Raw genomic sequence first — 15,925 nt, 5'->3', positions numbered from 1 at the left:
AACAAAGATTCTCAGTAGACGGGACAGGGTAATAAGACCAGTAAAACGGTTAACTTATAATGCACCTGGGTTGACTAGTAAGGAGCAATATGTTTAGCACACAGGCTTGTGGAAGCCATAGTGGGCTTCCTGAGGCCCTTTGGAGGGAACCAATGAGTTGGTATAATAGGGAGTGTGATTTGTCGGGACGACAAATTCTCATCTTGGGGGAGGATGTAAGCATAGTCGAAATGAGCTCTACCCTAACATCTGGTGATGAGCTGTGGAAAAGGACTTCAGGGGCTGATCTTGTTTGCCTGGGCACACCCACCCTGCCTAACATGATGGACTGCCTGCCCAAATTGTCACTTTGGCTGCTGTGGGATCCCCAGTCTCTTTGTTATTGGGGCAGGAGTAATAAAGCATTGTTATCCTGGTTATGTGAATCAAGGACAGTAGAACTGTACTTGGCATTTTATGATGGAGGGACTTGCCCTCAACTAAGTAGCACTCGCTAGGCAAGGGACATGGGTTCCAAAGCCCAGTGAACTGAGAGAGGCTGGGGGCAGGAATGTGTACCTGGCAGTGTGGGTCCCTTCTAAGGGCCCTAAACACTACTCTGACCCCTTCTCTCTCCACCGTGTAATAACAGAGCTAATTTTGGCTCCATTAGGAGTCTTGTTACGTGCTGCAGAGCTGAAATTACTGATACCTTGGTCTAAGCATTAGACCTCCCTTGGGATAGTGGTTCTGAGTGTGCCAGCACTGGGACTCCCCTGCTAACAGCTGAAATCACTAAAAACCTGAAATCACTAGAGAGCTGAAGTTACTAAGAGCTAAAATCACTGAGAGTTGTGTTAAGTGTGTGTGTGTGTGTGGGGGGGTCTGAAGACATATTGGTGAGCGGCTAGCAGGATGGTTGGTGGAGAGGAGCGGATAGCAGAGAGGCAAGGCTAGCAGGGTGGCTAGCGGAGAGGAGCGGAGAGTGGAGTGGAGTGGATAGCACAGCAGTTGGTGGAGAGGAGCAGACAGCAGGACAGCTAGCAGAGAGGTGCGGAGAGCGGAGTGGAGCAGATAGCAGGGCGGCAGATAGAGAGGCGCCGCTGGTGGTGAAGACTGAAGCAGAACCCCATGGAGAGGTGTGGCAATTGGCTGTCGACCCGATCAGCAGAGCATGTAAGATGCTCCCCATACCTCCCTCCACTTCCACCCGGGCTGGGAGGTAAACTCTGCAGATGAACTTCTGAACTCTGGGGGGGCTGCACTGACCCAAGACAGAAACTGTGGGGCGGTGGGGTGACTGTTGGGTTGCTGGACTTAAGACCCTGAGGGGAAAAGGACACTGCCAAACTTACTTGGGGGTGGGTCTTTTGCTCAAGGTTGCTGTTATGAATCCTTTTTGTGGTGTTTCCCCAACATAATGCTGCATAGTTTCCCTCCTTTATTAAAAGGCTTTTGCTACACTCAGACACTGTGCTTGCGAGAGGGGAAGTATTGCCTCTTTGAGGCACCCAGGGGTGTGGTATGTAATTGTCCCAGATCCCTGGGTGGGGGCTCGAGCCGGTTTTGCATTGTGTTGTTGAAACAGAGCCCCTAGATTCTGAACCCGGTCCTTGCTGCTGCCAACTCTGACGGGTAGAAGGGTTACATAAGTTGTTACCTTGACCAACACTGGGAGGGCTAATATGAACAGGAAACCTCCTTTCAAGATTTCCCAGGGCAAACCCACTGGTCCTGCCTTTCCCAGCCTGCCTCCTCCACCAGTCTCCTGGGAGCTTCAATGACAACACAGGAAGAGATCATTGCACTTTGGCTTTTTCCACTTTAGATATTTTCAGCAGTTTTCAGATTTTTCCAAAATTGATCTAGTGCAGTGGTTCCCAGACTTGTTCCACCGCTTGTGCAGGGAAAGCCCCTGGTGGGCCGGGCCGGTTTGTTTACCTGCTACATCCGCTGGTTCGGCCGATCGCGGCTCCCAGTGGCCGAGGTTCGCTGTTCCAGGCCAACAGGAGCTGCTGGAAGCGGCGCGGGCCAAGGGATGTACTGGCCACCACTGAAGCTGCGGACGCGGCAGGTAAACAAACTGGCCCGGCCTGCCAGGGGCTTTCCCTGCACAAGCGGAGGAACAAGTCTGGGAACCACTAGTTCCATCTAGTGAGAGAGTTTGGGCCCCAACATCATCCTCCACTGCCTAAGCCCAATGTCATGATAGCCCAGGGCTGATCAAAACCCTCCCACCAGATCTCTCTGGGAGCTGCCCCCAGCGAGAGATAGGGGGACTCTCCAGTCTCACATCCAGGATGGGGGTTCTTCCTCAAAATCTAAGTGCTGCAGTCTCACAGATTCGATGAAATGTATTGGAACAAGGGACGTTATTCCAATTCCTGTTACCATATGCATTTTGTTCTGCTGACACATACATGACAACACAGTTCTCATTGGTGTGATGACTGGGTTCCCCAGGCCTCCAGAACCTGTAAAAGAGAGAAGCTCGTGTGTTAGAGATGCATCATTATAGACATTGCAGGGGAAAGAGTTGTAGCTGGCGATGATAAGAGGAGAAGGAGAATTGCAACAGTTGAATCAGCCACAAACACTCCTCTTCTTCAGTACACTGTTCTCTAAAATTCATTCATAGCCTCTATCCATGTTCCCTTTGTAAATCTTCTCTCTATTAGACCAGATATAGTTAGTTCCAGTCGTGGGTAAGGTGCTCACACACACACACACACACACACACACACACACACACACACACACACACACACACTACTTTGTATACTAACCCTGGAACTATGTGGAGGATGGTAAGTGGTCTCCATCCCAGGAAATACTCACGCTGCAGTATTGTTATATGGAGTCCCATCCACCCAGCGCCACTGTCTTTTCTTCTCCTGATCAGTCAGACCAATACAGTAATTCCTTCGTTGGTGGCCTGTAACTGTTCCATTTACCCGAGTGAAGATGAAATCCTGGATTAAAATAAAATAAAATCTCCACCAGGTGCAGTCCCTGGGCAGACAGTAGGAGACGGGGGTCCCTGTGGGGTGTGGTGGTGCTGGATGTGATGGATGAGGAAGCCCAGGACTGAATGAACACAGAGCCCAAACATCCTCTTCAGGGCTACACTCTGAGTGCCCAGAGGAGCCTGAGTCTCAGCAAGTTACCTGCTCAGCTCTTGTGTTGATCACCACCAGGTGGGAGCCCATCCCTGTGCAGTTCCTCTCACTGTCATCCCAGGTCATCAAGTCTTTCGAGAAGTAGTAGCAGCTGGCCTGAAAGGGCTTCCAGCCCATGGGACAGCACGTCTGGACTCGCCCTGTGGGAGAAAAGGAGAATGAATCACAGAAAATAAAAATGGAAAGGACTTGGTAGGTGATACCCAGTTCAGACCCCAGGGCAGTTCCATCCAGTCAATCTTCATTCCACACATCTGAAGCAATGGGGACTAACAGAGACCTTCATGGTGAGGAAATGATTCACGACCAGCAGCCTGAATTATTTTTTCTCCTACTTGGTCTTTTTTATACCTAATTCTTCCCCCTAAATCCCTCCTGGTCAGTTCTTTCCCTCACTGTGCTTGCCCCTTGGAGGCACTGGTAGACCATTAACGCACACTAACTAGTTCTGTGCTGGATTGTTTCCCTTCCTGCTTCTGCGCTTGCTCTGGCAGACTCTCCGTTAGTGTCTCCTCCTTCACCTTCTCCCCCTCTGTCCACTTCCTTCCTCAATGGTCTTCTATTCTACCTCTGCACCCTATCCTTGCCTGACCTCATCCACTCTAATCGCTTCATGTGTTGTCTCTTCTGTGAAGACTCTCATCCTTACCAGCCATTCGATCCCACCGCTATCCATTTGACCCCTGAGCTCTGCCTGTCCTTTCCTCCCTCTCTCCATCCCTACTGCCAATTCCTCAGGCCATCTCTCTCTAATCTTGACTACGGCTCCAACCCCTGCCCCTGGTCTCCTCAAGTTTCATATTGTGTCCCTCAAGTCCATCCAGCTTGCTGCTGCCATTCCATCCCCCGACCCCTCCCACTTAAGTGTCTTCATTGGCTTTCTGCTTGTGTCAGATTCAAACGCCTCACCTCACCTTCAAGGCCCTCCACAGCTCTGCCCTGTCTCCATCTCATCTATAGTGGCTTCCTACTCCTGCATTCAGCCACTTCAGCTTATCTCAGTACTCTCCTGACCGTTTCCCATAAGCTACACTGCAACTTTTCTCACTATGTCCTCAATACCTGGAATAACCTCCTTGACCCCATGTGCTCCTACCTCAAATCACTCCTCAAAACTCATTCCTTTCAGTCAGTCTTCCATCACTGCCCTCTCTCCTGACATCCTCTAATTTGTAGTATTATGGTGGAGTGGTAACAAAGGCATACTTAAGGTTGCCTCAGAGAATTGTGCTATGTGGGAAAAGAATGGGAATATTTGCAAAATGGTTTACTACAGGAAAAACCTGTAACACACAAAATAGGGGTGCAGAAGGGCTTTTTATTTTCTGTCCATTTGGAATTTGTAGGAGAGTAATGTACTTTAAAATATTTCAGATATAGGAATGTTTTGTTATTGGATGCCTGGTGTCTCCCCTTTCAAAATAGCCTTTTGCAAGAGTACAGATGGAGCATTTACATTAAACTTCCTGCATAAAGACACTTCCTGTGTATATCTATGAATGGATACACTTCTGTGTATATCTATAGTTTACACAAACACCACTTTATAGTTTTCCATTTTGGAATTTCAGAGAAAAATATTTTTTGCTTCATAACTGATGTGAGCTGCAGCAAATTGGAAGCACTGCAGTGAAGATATGAACGTATCTACTAACCAGCAGTGACTTATGTCACTTATGTCACAGCACTACTAGGCAGTGACTTATGTTTGTACCTGATGGTAGGAGAATGTGAAGCAAATAGGGTAAAGACCGAACAATAATAATCTTGCTTCTGGCCTTGCTTTTAATTTAAACAGGCTGAATAAGCAAGAAAGAGAATGTAAGTGAAAGCACAAGGCTGCCCCACGCAAAGTGAATGCCTTGCCTTTCAGTAACAAGAGAAGACAAGGGGACTGAATCCAGCAAGGGGTTGCTATGGTAACCAAACAGCTGGAAGGTGGGAAGGTGTAAGGAAGAGACACCGAGTCTGCGAGAGAGTGACCATGGCCAAAAGTAACCCCGCTCCTTACCCCACCCATCAGGTACGAAAGAGGTGGTATTATCACCCTCAAACTCAAGACCCCCCCAGAACGGAACATGACCAAATATTGGAAGGGGTGGGCCCAGGGGAGGGGCACTACAAGTATAATTAAGAAGAGGGGGGAGAAGAGGGAACTCTGTCGGCGTGCGGACCTAGGGCTTAGAAGAAGAAGGGGTTCTATCGGTATATAGAACTGTAGTTGGGGGAGAGGAAGAGGACAGCTCTATTGGCGTATAGAGATAGCCCGACTGGTGTGAAGGGCTTCAGAATGTGCTTGCTTGTTTAGCCCCAAGAAACCCATCACATTGCCTGCAGATTGGACTCTGGACTGTTATTTTCCAGCGAACCGTGTCTGGGAACAGAGAGGGAGGAGGGAGCTGGACCCCTGCCAACACATGGATGCAAATTCATCAGATTCCAATGACCCTATTGATTCTAATGTCAACACTGACTTCAGCATTGCCTGTTTGAAAGCACCATATTAACTAGTGAGGACATTCTTTACTACATATTATCCTCCATCTTTTATGTGTGACAGCAGATTTGCCAAGTTGCAGTGGCTGCATTTAATCAAATACATTTCTTCATAGCCGAACCTTTACTGCAGCTGCTGTGTTCTTCACTATCTTGGCATCACTCTTTGCAAATGGCATGTTTTGATGCCATTTTCCTCAAATGTTGAAAAGTTAGAAAATAAATAGGTGATATCAACAGGCACACTTCTTCTGCCTGCACCTACAGAGAACTTAGCACATCTTACCTATTACCATCTGTGACAAAGTGGGAATGTTCTTAATGTTTTCTCTGAATACTGTGTGGGTGCCTCAGTTTCCCCTATGCATTTCTTAAGTATCTAGGTGGTGGGATAAGGGTGTGTGATTGTTGCAGAGCCCTAGAGGGCCAGTGTGATGCTGTCTGCACAGAGAATGGCCGACACCCTGTCTCCTGGTAACTGATGGCCTGGGCCCCTCCTCCTCCACAAGGTGCCAACTGAAGGTGTTGGAGAACAAAGCGATCAGGTGGCCTCCTGGCCCGGGGAAAGAGACAGAGAGGAAAGAGACAGAGGCCAGAGGAGGGGCTGGAGGGAGTTTCAGTTTAGAGCTGGCTGGGGAAATGGAGGGAGGCCCAGAACTGGGTTCTGGGCTCCCTAACCACCTCCATGATGGACCTGACTGAGGAATCCTATTCTCTGTACCTACAAGCTCTGTTTTAGACCATGTTCCTGTCATCTAATAAACCTTCTGTTTTACTTGCTGGCTGAGAGTCATGTCTGACTGCGGAGTTGGGGTGCAGGGCCCTCTGGTTTCCCCAGGAGCCCTGACTGTGCGAATTCACTGTGGGAAGTGCACGGTGTGAAAAGGGGATGCTGAATGCTCCAAGGTCAGACCCAGGAAGGTCGAAGCTGTGTAAGCTTCTTGCCCCTGGAGACAGTCTGCTCACAGAGAGGAGGCATTCTCCCCTAGAGTCCTGACTGGCTTCGTATGGAGTAGTTTCAGAGCATCACCCAGGACTCAGTGACACCGTCTGCCATCTACAACATATTGATTACACCCAATGCATCATAAACTACCATACAGTTCTGTATTAACTCTGGTATACGTTGGAGGACACATTTTAAAAAGATCTGTCTTTGTAAGACTCGCTTCCTTTTCAGGATTTCTTTGAAGAAAAGTGAATAACTTTTAACCTGTGTCTCCATCTTGTATAAGTTACCATACAGCCTGAATCCTGACAGATGTTCCAAAAGGAGACATATGTTGAAAGTTTTTCTTTTTTTCTAAGATATCCAGAAAGAGACCCCACATCTTAAATGACTGAGTTATACTTTTATCATATGTCTCCATAGGAACAGTAAGTCTTTAAATATTTTATCATGTAGATCTTTGACCATACTCTCACTTCCTCAGACGCCCACAATTGAAATTGAAATGTGTTGTACACAATTTATGTTGTACACTCACCAGATGCATTATTACTACACTCAGCAAGTACATATGTTAGCAATTTACCAGAAACAAAAGCTTTGTTTAGTGACAGGTAAGACAGCATCCAGACACCCCATTCACCAGCCCAGAATCTAAAAAGCATGGAAATAGCAAGTTATGGGAAACTCTCAGTCATCTCAGCAACCTGAAGGCAGAGTAATTTCCCAAATGCATGGACTGTGTCAGTCAGATATGTCAATCTGTTAATACACTAGCATATGAGGTCACTGATAAAGTTTTGTGCTAGCATGTGAGTTTGATGAAGTTGGGGTATGTGTTGCTTTTCTGTACCTGTTGGAGATGGCAGCAAAAGCCTTTTGCAGTGTTGGGACTGTTATCCATGAAACATGAAAATAGCAAACAGTTCATGAGAGTTCCCCCTTAACTTCTGACTTCCATGCTTTTAAGATTGTGCTTTGGTGGGGTTTACCTCAATGCAACCTTAACTGTCACTAAACAAAGCTTTTCTTTGTATTAACATGTATGGTGCTCACATATGCTGTTGCTGACTGTAGTAGTAAAAGCCTTACATTTGAGGAGTGTACAAAATATACTTTATATCCCACATTTTATTTTATATTTCAGACCTTACAGGAAGTCAGAGTATATTCAAAGATCTACATGAGAAAATATTTCAAGACTTAGGGTGAGATCCTGATCCCAGTGAAGCTGAGGGTAAAACTCCAATTCACTTCAATGGGATCAGGATTTTACACTTGGGGTACATCTATACTGCCCTACAGAGTTAACCTGGGCTTTTACCTGGATTTTAGACCAACCCAGGCCCCCACCCGCCACCATCCACACAGAAAAACCTCTGATCTGGGTTTGGCAGAGCTTTAAATCTGGGCCAGTGTATCTGGCTGTGCAGTGGGGTTTAGAATCCAGGTTCCACACTCAGTAGGGCTGGAACCTGTCCACTTTTCATTGAGGACACAGGCAAAATGTGTTGATAATCCTCCAATACCTTCCTACAGTTCCCCCAGAAGGAAAAAACAAATTCTCCTGAAATTGACCCAGTTGACTGGGGAAGTGTCCTAGAGCATCTCAGCACACACAACCATGGGATATGGCCCCAGAGAAACATGGATAAGTGCAGACACTGTGATGACACAATAACTCAGGTTTGGCTATACAGATTCAGACTAGGCTCACACCCAGGCTAGGTTCACCCCTAGACTGGCTGACCTGGATGCGCAGATTCAGGTGCTGAGCACCCAGGCTACCTGCATGAAGCTTCTTACTGTTTTTGTGTACAATCATGCTGAAGTATAACTCCTTCTTTTAAGATATGGTTCTCTTTTTGGATTTCTTTGGGGGGAAATAACTTTTTAACATATGTCTTCTTGTAAGTGTGTCCAAGTTCAAGTTACACAGCAGTGGCTACAAGAAAGAGACGTATGGTAAAAGTTATTCTCTCAAAAACAGAGAAGTTCCATCCCACAGAAAATGCTGATATTTTGACATCTGTTTCCATCCCAAATCAGGATGAAAAATCGACATATCAAAACTTTTTGTGGAATGAAAAGTTTTGAAAAGATGTGATTTGGAAATTTCAAAATGTTGTGTTTCAGTATTTTTGACTGAAATGAAACGTTTTGACATCCCCAAATCAAAACTTTTCATTTCAATTTTCCTGATGGAAAATTCCACCAAAATCTATCTTTTCTCATGGAAAATGTTTATTTAGATGAAACTTCATTTTCTGTTTGGAAAATATTTAGTTTGAAATTTTTCAGTCAGCCTTATTATTCTCTTCTATTCAAAGAAATCCCCAAACAAAAGCATATGTTAAAAGAAGAATATATACATTTAACATAAGTGTCCTTGTATGTATGTCAGAGTTAAGGCTGATGGTAGTGTATGAAGCCTTGGGTGGGAATAAAGTGTTGTGAAAGGAGGACAGTAATAGGTAAGAATCGGTAAGCTTTTTTACCTGTGTGGGTAGAGAAACAGAACTGTGGTTGTTGATCTGAACCATTTATTTTCTAACTTTTCAGGGTTTGAGGAAAATGTTCTTAAAAGTAGAACAGAACAACTTTAACATTACATGACATTTGTTCTGTGAGAAATTATCTCAAACAATGAAACATAAAAAACTAGAACTAATGAGAGAAGCACTTAACATTAAATCCACCTCATGATCTTTCATTGGTATAAAGTTCATCTACATCTACTCCCTCCACTGCTCTTTATTTATTGTCTTCCCTAAGGTTTAAGACAGATATGTACTTGGGGTGGCTAGCCGCTTCTACTGCTTTTGCCGCCACAGCTACATTTCTATTTATAGTGCACTAGCTCAGTCAAAGCTAGCATGGGTATGACTCCTCAAGCTGGAAATTACAGCCCTGGCTCCAGTATATCACCATATTTGGGGTCGGGGAGGAATTTTCTTCCAGGGCAGATTGGAAGAGGCCCTGGAAGTTTTTCGCCTTCCTCTGTAGCATGGGGCACGGGTCACTTGCTGGAGGATTCTCTGCTTCTTGAAGTCTTTAAACCATGGTTTGAGGACTTCAATAGCTCAGACATAGGTGAGAGGTTATCGCAGGAGTGGGTGGGTGAGATTCTGTGGCCTGCGTTGTGCAGGAGTTCGGACTAGATGATCAGTTCTGACCTTAATAAATAATAATATCTATGATATATATACTCTTAGCCAGTGAGCTTCTTAGAGCAAGGACCTATCACTTGATTGGTTTTCAAGCATCGTGTGCACCTAAGGTGTTGTATAAATAAAAGATGCACATCTCTAGGTAGTTATCACTTATCCAATCAATGGGAAGCCTATGTAGTGGTAACAAAAGAAGTGGGTAAATTAACTTAACCTAAACCCTATATTCCCCAAATGAGAAGTGGGTAAACTCAATTTACCTGCATTTACCCTCAACTACAATACTGTGCCTATGCGTTTATCTTATTCTTTCCTCAAAAGTCAATCTCTCCACACCCCTTACGTTATTTGCTGTTAATTTAGGTCTGAATGTTAATCAGGCCCCAGCCCCAGAAAACTGACTCTGGGGTCTTTTCTTCTCTTTTAGTGTTATTGACCTTTCCCATCAGGTTCTTCTTCAACACAGTTTCTCTTCCTGAGATACTGCCTCACCATCTCGTACTCTTCACAGCTTTGATTTGTCCTTAGGCCAACCTGGGTAACTGTAAAGGAGAGAGAGAGAGAGAAAAGAGTGGATAGAATATTTCCCTCCTTCTTGCCATCTCTTCCATACATCGTGACTTCTCCTGGTGTTCACCAGGGACTGCTTCGCTTTTGTTTGTTTTCTTGTCACAAATGCCATCGCAAACCTCCCCAGGGAGTAGAATAGGGCAGCTCTCTTGGGTTCCCTCTGTTATCCTGGAGGCCCAAGTGCACACTCTCATAGGGACAAATTACCCTGGTCTAGTTGAGGAATAGAAATTATTGATGGGGTAGGAGGCTGTCTACTCAGGTGCCAGCTCAGGACAGGGCTGCAGCCTAGTTCACTCATATGTTAATAGAAATCAAAAAAGTGTTAAAAGATATTGTGGTGTAATCAGGCCCATTCACTTGTGTGTTAGTCTAGTTCAAAGGAGATTGCAATGGTATTGACTTCACTTATCTATAACCTGTTGATTTAGGATGACCAGGTGTTTGGTCTTTGACTGGAACACCCAGTCGAAAAGGGATCCTGGTGGCTCCGGTCAGCATGGCTGACCAGGGCGTTGACTGTCCAGCTGGCGGTGCCATGCAGCCGGGCTGGCAGGCTTTTTGCTAGCCACTGCATCACAGCTCCCGGGAAGCAGCCAGGATGCCCAGCTCCTAGGCTTAGGGATGTCAGGGGGGTCCGTATGCAGGTGCAGCTCCCATTGGGCAGGGCAGGGCAGGGGACAAACTAGCGAGCCTAGCAGTCGGCTGTTGAGGGGTTGTGGTGCGCGTCTCTCCTGCTGCTGCTGGCCCACTTTTTTTCCTCACGCTCCTTCTGTGGCTGGACTCGAGATGCAGTGTGTGCCCTGCGGCGAACCGCGGTCTGTCACCCCATTGCCAGCACCCAGGAGTTAGAGGTAAGTATCCCTGTCTCCGAGTGCTGGGAATGGGGCTGCTCCCCCACATCCCCCTCACTGCATCCCTCCCCCCCCAACCTCCCTGGGTCCTGATCCTCCCATCATTGCATCCCTCCCTGTCCCAATGCCCCTGCACCCCCATCCCCCTCACTGCATCGCTCCCCTCAACCTACCCTGCCCCCCACCCCCCGTCATTGCATCCCTCCCTGTCCCAACCCCCGCAAACTCCCATCCCTCTCACTGCATCGTTCCCCACCCCAACCTACCCTGCCCCCCACCCCTACCCACCCCAGTCCTGTACCCCTTACAGCACTCTCTCACCCTTCCTCTCCACCTCCCAGAACCGCCCCCCCATGTCCCCCACCCCCCACAGCCCTGCACCCCATTCACCTCCAGACACTGCTGCACTCCCATTATGATCTTATACACTCCTGTGCCCACCACATACTCAAGCACCTGTAGCCTTCTGTCTCCCCCTGCATCCCCATTCACCCCCCATACCCCTTTCTCTCTCCTTCACTACCCCTTCTCACCCCCACGCTGCTCTCGTCCTTGATCTCTTTCCCTCCTCATTCTCTCACCTCCAGCCCCCGCCCTCCCAGCTAGGTGTCTCTGTGTGTGCATGCATGCATTGTGTGTGTGTAAGAGACTGTGTGTCTTTGTGAAGGGAGGTGTGTGTATTGTTGCATGTGTGTATACCGGTGTGAATAAAATTTGCAGCCTAACTCTTTGACTTTTATTCCTTTTGCTGGCTTGCACACAAAAAAATTGATGACATAAAATATGTGTGTATTAATTTCACAACACGTTTTTAAAAGAGAAGGGAACGCTAAAAGAAATGTACTATTTCTTAAAAAGTGAATGTTGTTGACTAGTAATTGCAGAAGAGCCAATGTATCATACATTTCTCCTCACCTTTGTCTAGCTACATATAAACTCTTTGTTGCAGACTCTCTGTTTTTATGTGTATGTCCACCACCTACCACCCTGGAGCCCTGATCTGAGTTGGGGTCTCTAGGCACTAAACAACAATTGTAATAATAAATAATGTGGAAGTATATGTGTTGGTGCATGCTAGATGTGTACACATGAATACACGTGTGTATCTGCACGTACGTGTGGGAGTCAGTTTCTACAGATTTATTTATATAGGTATCTGGACAGGTTTGCATTTCTGTGGTTGTGCTCTATGGATTTATATTTGGGCTTCAGGAGTGGGCCTTTAATAGACCCATTGCAGCTGTGATAATGTGTGGTCCTAATTCCACACATAAAATTACAATAACTTTAGTGAACAAAAAACATGGAGCTGGTTACGAAAAATGGGAAGAGGGGAGGGAAGGAATCCTGAAAATCTTTGTGAAATTTCATTTTTTAAAAAATTATCCTTTTTGACTATTTTGTGGCCAGCTAGCGACCTGTAACAAATAAAACCTGAACTTAGCATAATACATCTGTCAAAACAATAAATATGCCTGTTTGGGCCTTGCAGTGCAAATGAGCATGTGAGTGAGGGTGGGGGAGATAAAGCAACAGAGGGAGGGGGGATGGAGTAAGCAGGGGCGGGGCCTCAGGAAGAGGTGGGTCAGTGGGCGGGGCAAGGGTGTTTGGTTTTCTGGAATTAGAAAGTTGGCAACCCTAATTACATTATGTATAACCCTGTAAATTAGTTAACCTTAAATCAAAAGTGTGTGTTAGTATTAAGATGAGAATGTACTTCATGAAAACTAATGAAGGATTGTTATTGACTATTATATTATCTTTTGCTTTATGTATATCCTTGTAATTAAATTACCCATCAAACATGATAGGAGCCTTGGAAATATAAATGAAGAAAGTTGCTAACTTCAAACAAAGGCCATTGTGTTCCACAATGGAAATTCACAGACTCAGTTTGCATTTCTGACTCATTATAACCCACATGGTTAGAAAAACTGTTAGCTTGTCTTCTGTGAGAAGAAGATATAAATATGGATTCAAAGAAGATCCTGTATCTCTGACTGTTTGGGCTCTGGTAGGAAAGTGTACGAGATGTAAAATAGAGATCCTCAGACACAAGCTGGGTACCCCTGAAAAGACTTTTCGGAAACTGGCAGGTTATTACATCAACTGCTATCATTTGGATTTACAAACTTTGTAAATGTATTTTACTTATTTTAACCTCTCAGTAACTCTCATTTCTTTTTCTTAGCTGATAAATCTTTAGTTAGTGTACTAGAGAATTGGCTGCCAGCATAGTCTTTGGTATAAGATCTGGAACACCAATTGACCTGGGGGTAAGTGGCTGGTCCTTTGGGACTGGGAGCAACCTGATGTGGTGTGATTTTTGGTTTATATGACCGTTATCACTAAGTCCAGTTTGTCAGGGCGGTAAGATTGACTGGAGAGCCTAAGGGGAATGCTGTGACTCCATGGTAAGACTGGTATAGTGATTCAGGAGCTCACATTTATTACTGGCTTGGTGAAATTTAATGATAGAATATATCACCAGTTAGGAGTGTCTGCCCTGTTTTCTGACAGCCTGACCTGAGATTGTCACTCACAGTTGTGTGCCACTCCAAACAGCATGACATGGGGAAAAACTTATGAGGTCACAGCTTGTCCATCCAATCCCCCATCCTCCCTTGGCAGGCCCATGCAGGACTTTTCCTTACAGTATAATCTCCAGGTTTGTCAGACCCAGGTGATGGGGTTTCCTTTTCCCTTCTTTTCAGAAGACTCTTCCACAGTCTAACTGGCCTCCTCACAGTTAGGAAATATTTCCTGATCTCCAGCCTGCATTGACCATCTTTTGTCCCTAGTTGTGCCCCTCCCTCCTTAAATAATCAGTCCATTTATACTCACCAATGAGGGCGATGAGGAGAGAGATAGCCAACAGCAGCAAGAGTGCAGCAATCAGCCATGGGAGCCACTGGGTGTGCTTCTGGGGTGCACTCTGGGATATTCTCTTCTCTAGGTGTGCTAAGGGTGAAGAAACTCCCAGCCCCAGGACGGTTAGTTCTTCTCATATCAGCCCCTGTCTGTTAGGGTTCTGCAACGAACTTAAAACTTTCCTGAAGAGCCCATACTCTGGACAAGACTAGACAATCATGAGCAGCTGCTGCTGTTGCTGCCCTCTAATGACCCTTATTCAGGAGTTTAACATGTTCTTAGGGATGGGAATAAATTGGAACATTGGGTCTGACTCCTGACCTCTCCAAACTCTGCAGAAGATCAGATTTAGATCCAAACTCTATGTCTCCAGCCCATGTAATGAGCAAATATTCGGATTCCGGTATTAGGGAGTGAGGGCCTAGCAGGAGGTTACGGGTTCAAGGGAGCTTTTCACATCTCATCAGAGCAAGCCCAGTGCTGCTAAAGTTCATGTTGCTCTTCAGGTGTCATTTGTCTCAGATGATCGGAGCAAGGAGTCTTTGAGGAGTTCTTAGGATACCCTGCACTCCCTCTTAACGTGATTCTAGCTCCTATTACCCTCTCCCCATGATTTTGGATGCGGTGGGTGGTAATGTAACATGTAGGGTGACCAGATGTCCTGATTTTATAGGGACAGTCCTGATATTTGGGGCTTTTTCTTATATAGGCTCCTATTACCCACCCTCCCACCCTCTGTCCCGATTCTTCACACTTGCTATCTGGTCACCCTAGTAACATGTAATGCATCAGCAAGTGGACTGAAGGGAGGGGGATAGATGGTAGCAGTAGGTGGGAAGGGAGTGTTAAGGAGAAGGCACTAATTAGTGTCCTAGCAGCCCCTTCCATATCTGCTGAATCCAAGCCAGGCATTGAGGAGACTCTGTGTGGTGACATTAGGTATCCCAGGCTGTTAGTCTGGGAGCTCAGGGTCTAGCAGGTTCACTAGAAAATCCCCTTTATATTCATTGTTCCCGAGTCCCGTCTTCTTCGCTACCATGAGGGACCCCACAGATGCCAGAAGGGTGAGAGAGGTGGGAGGGGGTAGCTCTCACACTGAAAGGGAAGGAATGGAGGGCACTCTCTGAGGGACTGGCTGCCCCAGGTGGCAATAAGCAGGAACACTTTGGGAATATGGGAGTGTGGGGAGAAAAGGGAGGACACTTTAGGCAGTTGTGCTATTCACAATTGCAGGAGAGAGGTAAAGGAAGTTGAGTTCTGCTGCTGAGGGAAGGTCCCTTGAGTGGCTATAATTATTATTAGAACCAGAAAGACCCAGTTTCCACCCAAAGGCTGAAAGGCTCCAGAGCACATTCCCTAATCCCACTGAGCTAGCCGGTGCCTCTGACTTGGGGCTGCGTGGGAACCAGTGTCACAAAAATGAACCGCTCCATAGCCCATCCCCCAAATAGCTTGTTATTTACCTGTGGCCTCTGCAGGTGGTGGTGCATTCTTAAACTTCACCTCGGCGTAGGTGATCTCCGACGCCATTCAGAGACTGTGTGGCCTGTGTTCTTTATATATTTATAGTTCCATCACATTTAAAAATTGATCTTTTAATTCCCTAGAGCCAGAGGTTTCAGAGTAGCAGCCGTGTTAGTCTGTATCTGCAAAAAGAAAAGGAGTACTTGTGGCACCTTAGAGACTAACCAATTTATTTGAGCATAAGCTTTCGTGAGCTACAGCTCACTTCATTGGATGGTGACACTTGCCAGTCACTTCCCCTCAGGAAGCTCTGCTACCTCCTCCCCCACCAGTGAGAGGAGGAGAGACTGGGAGTGGAAAGCCCCTAAGAGGAGCTGAAAGATGTTTGGAGAC

At 46.2% G+C, this 15,925-nt stretch overlaps 1 protein-coding gene across 1 annotated transcript; it reads right to left on the bottom strand.

Moving 5' to 3' along the window:
• Window positions 1-2,277: 2,277 nt before the first annotated feature.
• Window positions 2,278-15,709, bottom strand: LOC140899072 (C-type lectin domain family 4 member A). The gene is made up of 6 exons (XM_073313829.1): window positions 15,532-15,709; window positions 14,042-14,173; window positions 10,211-10,315; window positions 3,147-3,298; window positions 2,818-2,951; window positions 2,278-2,453 (listed from the first exon to the last, which is right to left on the bottom strand). The coding sequence occupies exons 1-6, from the start codon at window positions 15,596-15,598 to the stop codon at window positions 2,294-2,296; spliced, it is 750 nt and encodes a 249-aa protein (XP_073169930.1). The 5' UTR covers window positions 15,599-15,709; the 3' UTR covers window positions 2,278-2,293.
• Window positions 15,710-15,925: the final 216 nt, after the last annotated feature.

Source organism: Lepidochelys kempii, chromosome 1 (genome assembly GCF_965140285.1).
Source record: "Lepidochelys kempii isolate rLepKem1 chromosome 1, rLepKem1.hap1, whole genome shotgun sequence".
Classification (NCBI taxonomy): Eukaryota; Metazoa; Chordata; order Testudines; family Cheloniidae; genus Lepidochelys; species Lepidochelys kempii.
This window is presented reverse-complemented; position numbering and strand designations above follow the sequence as displayed.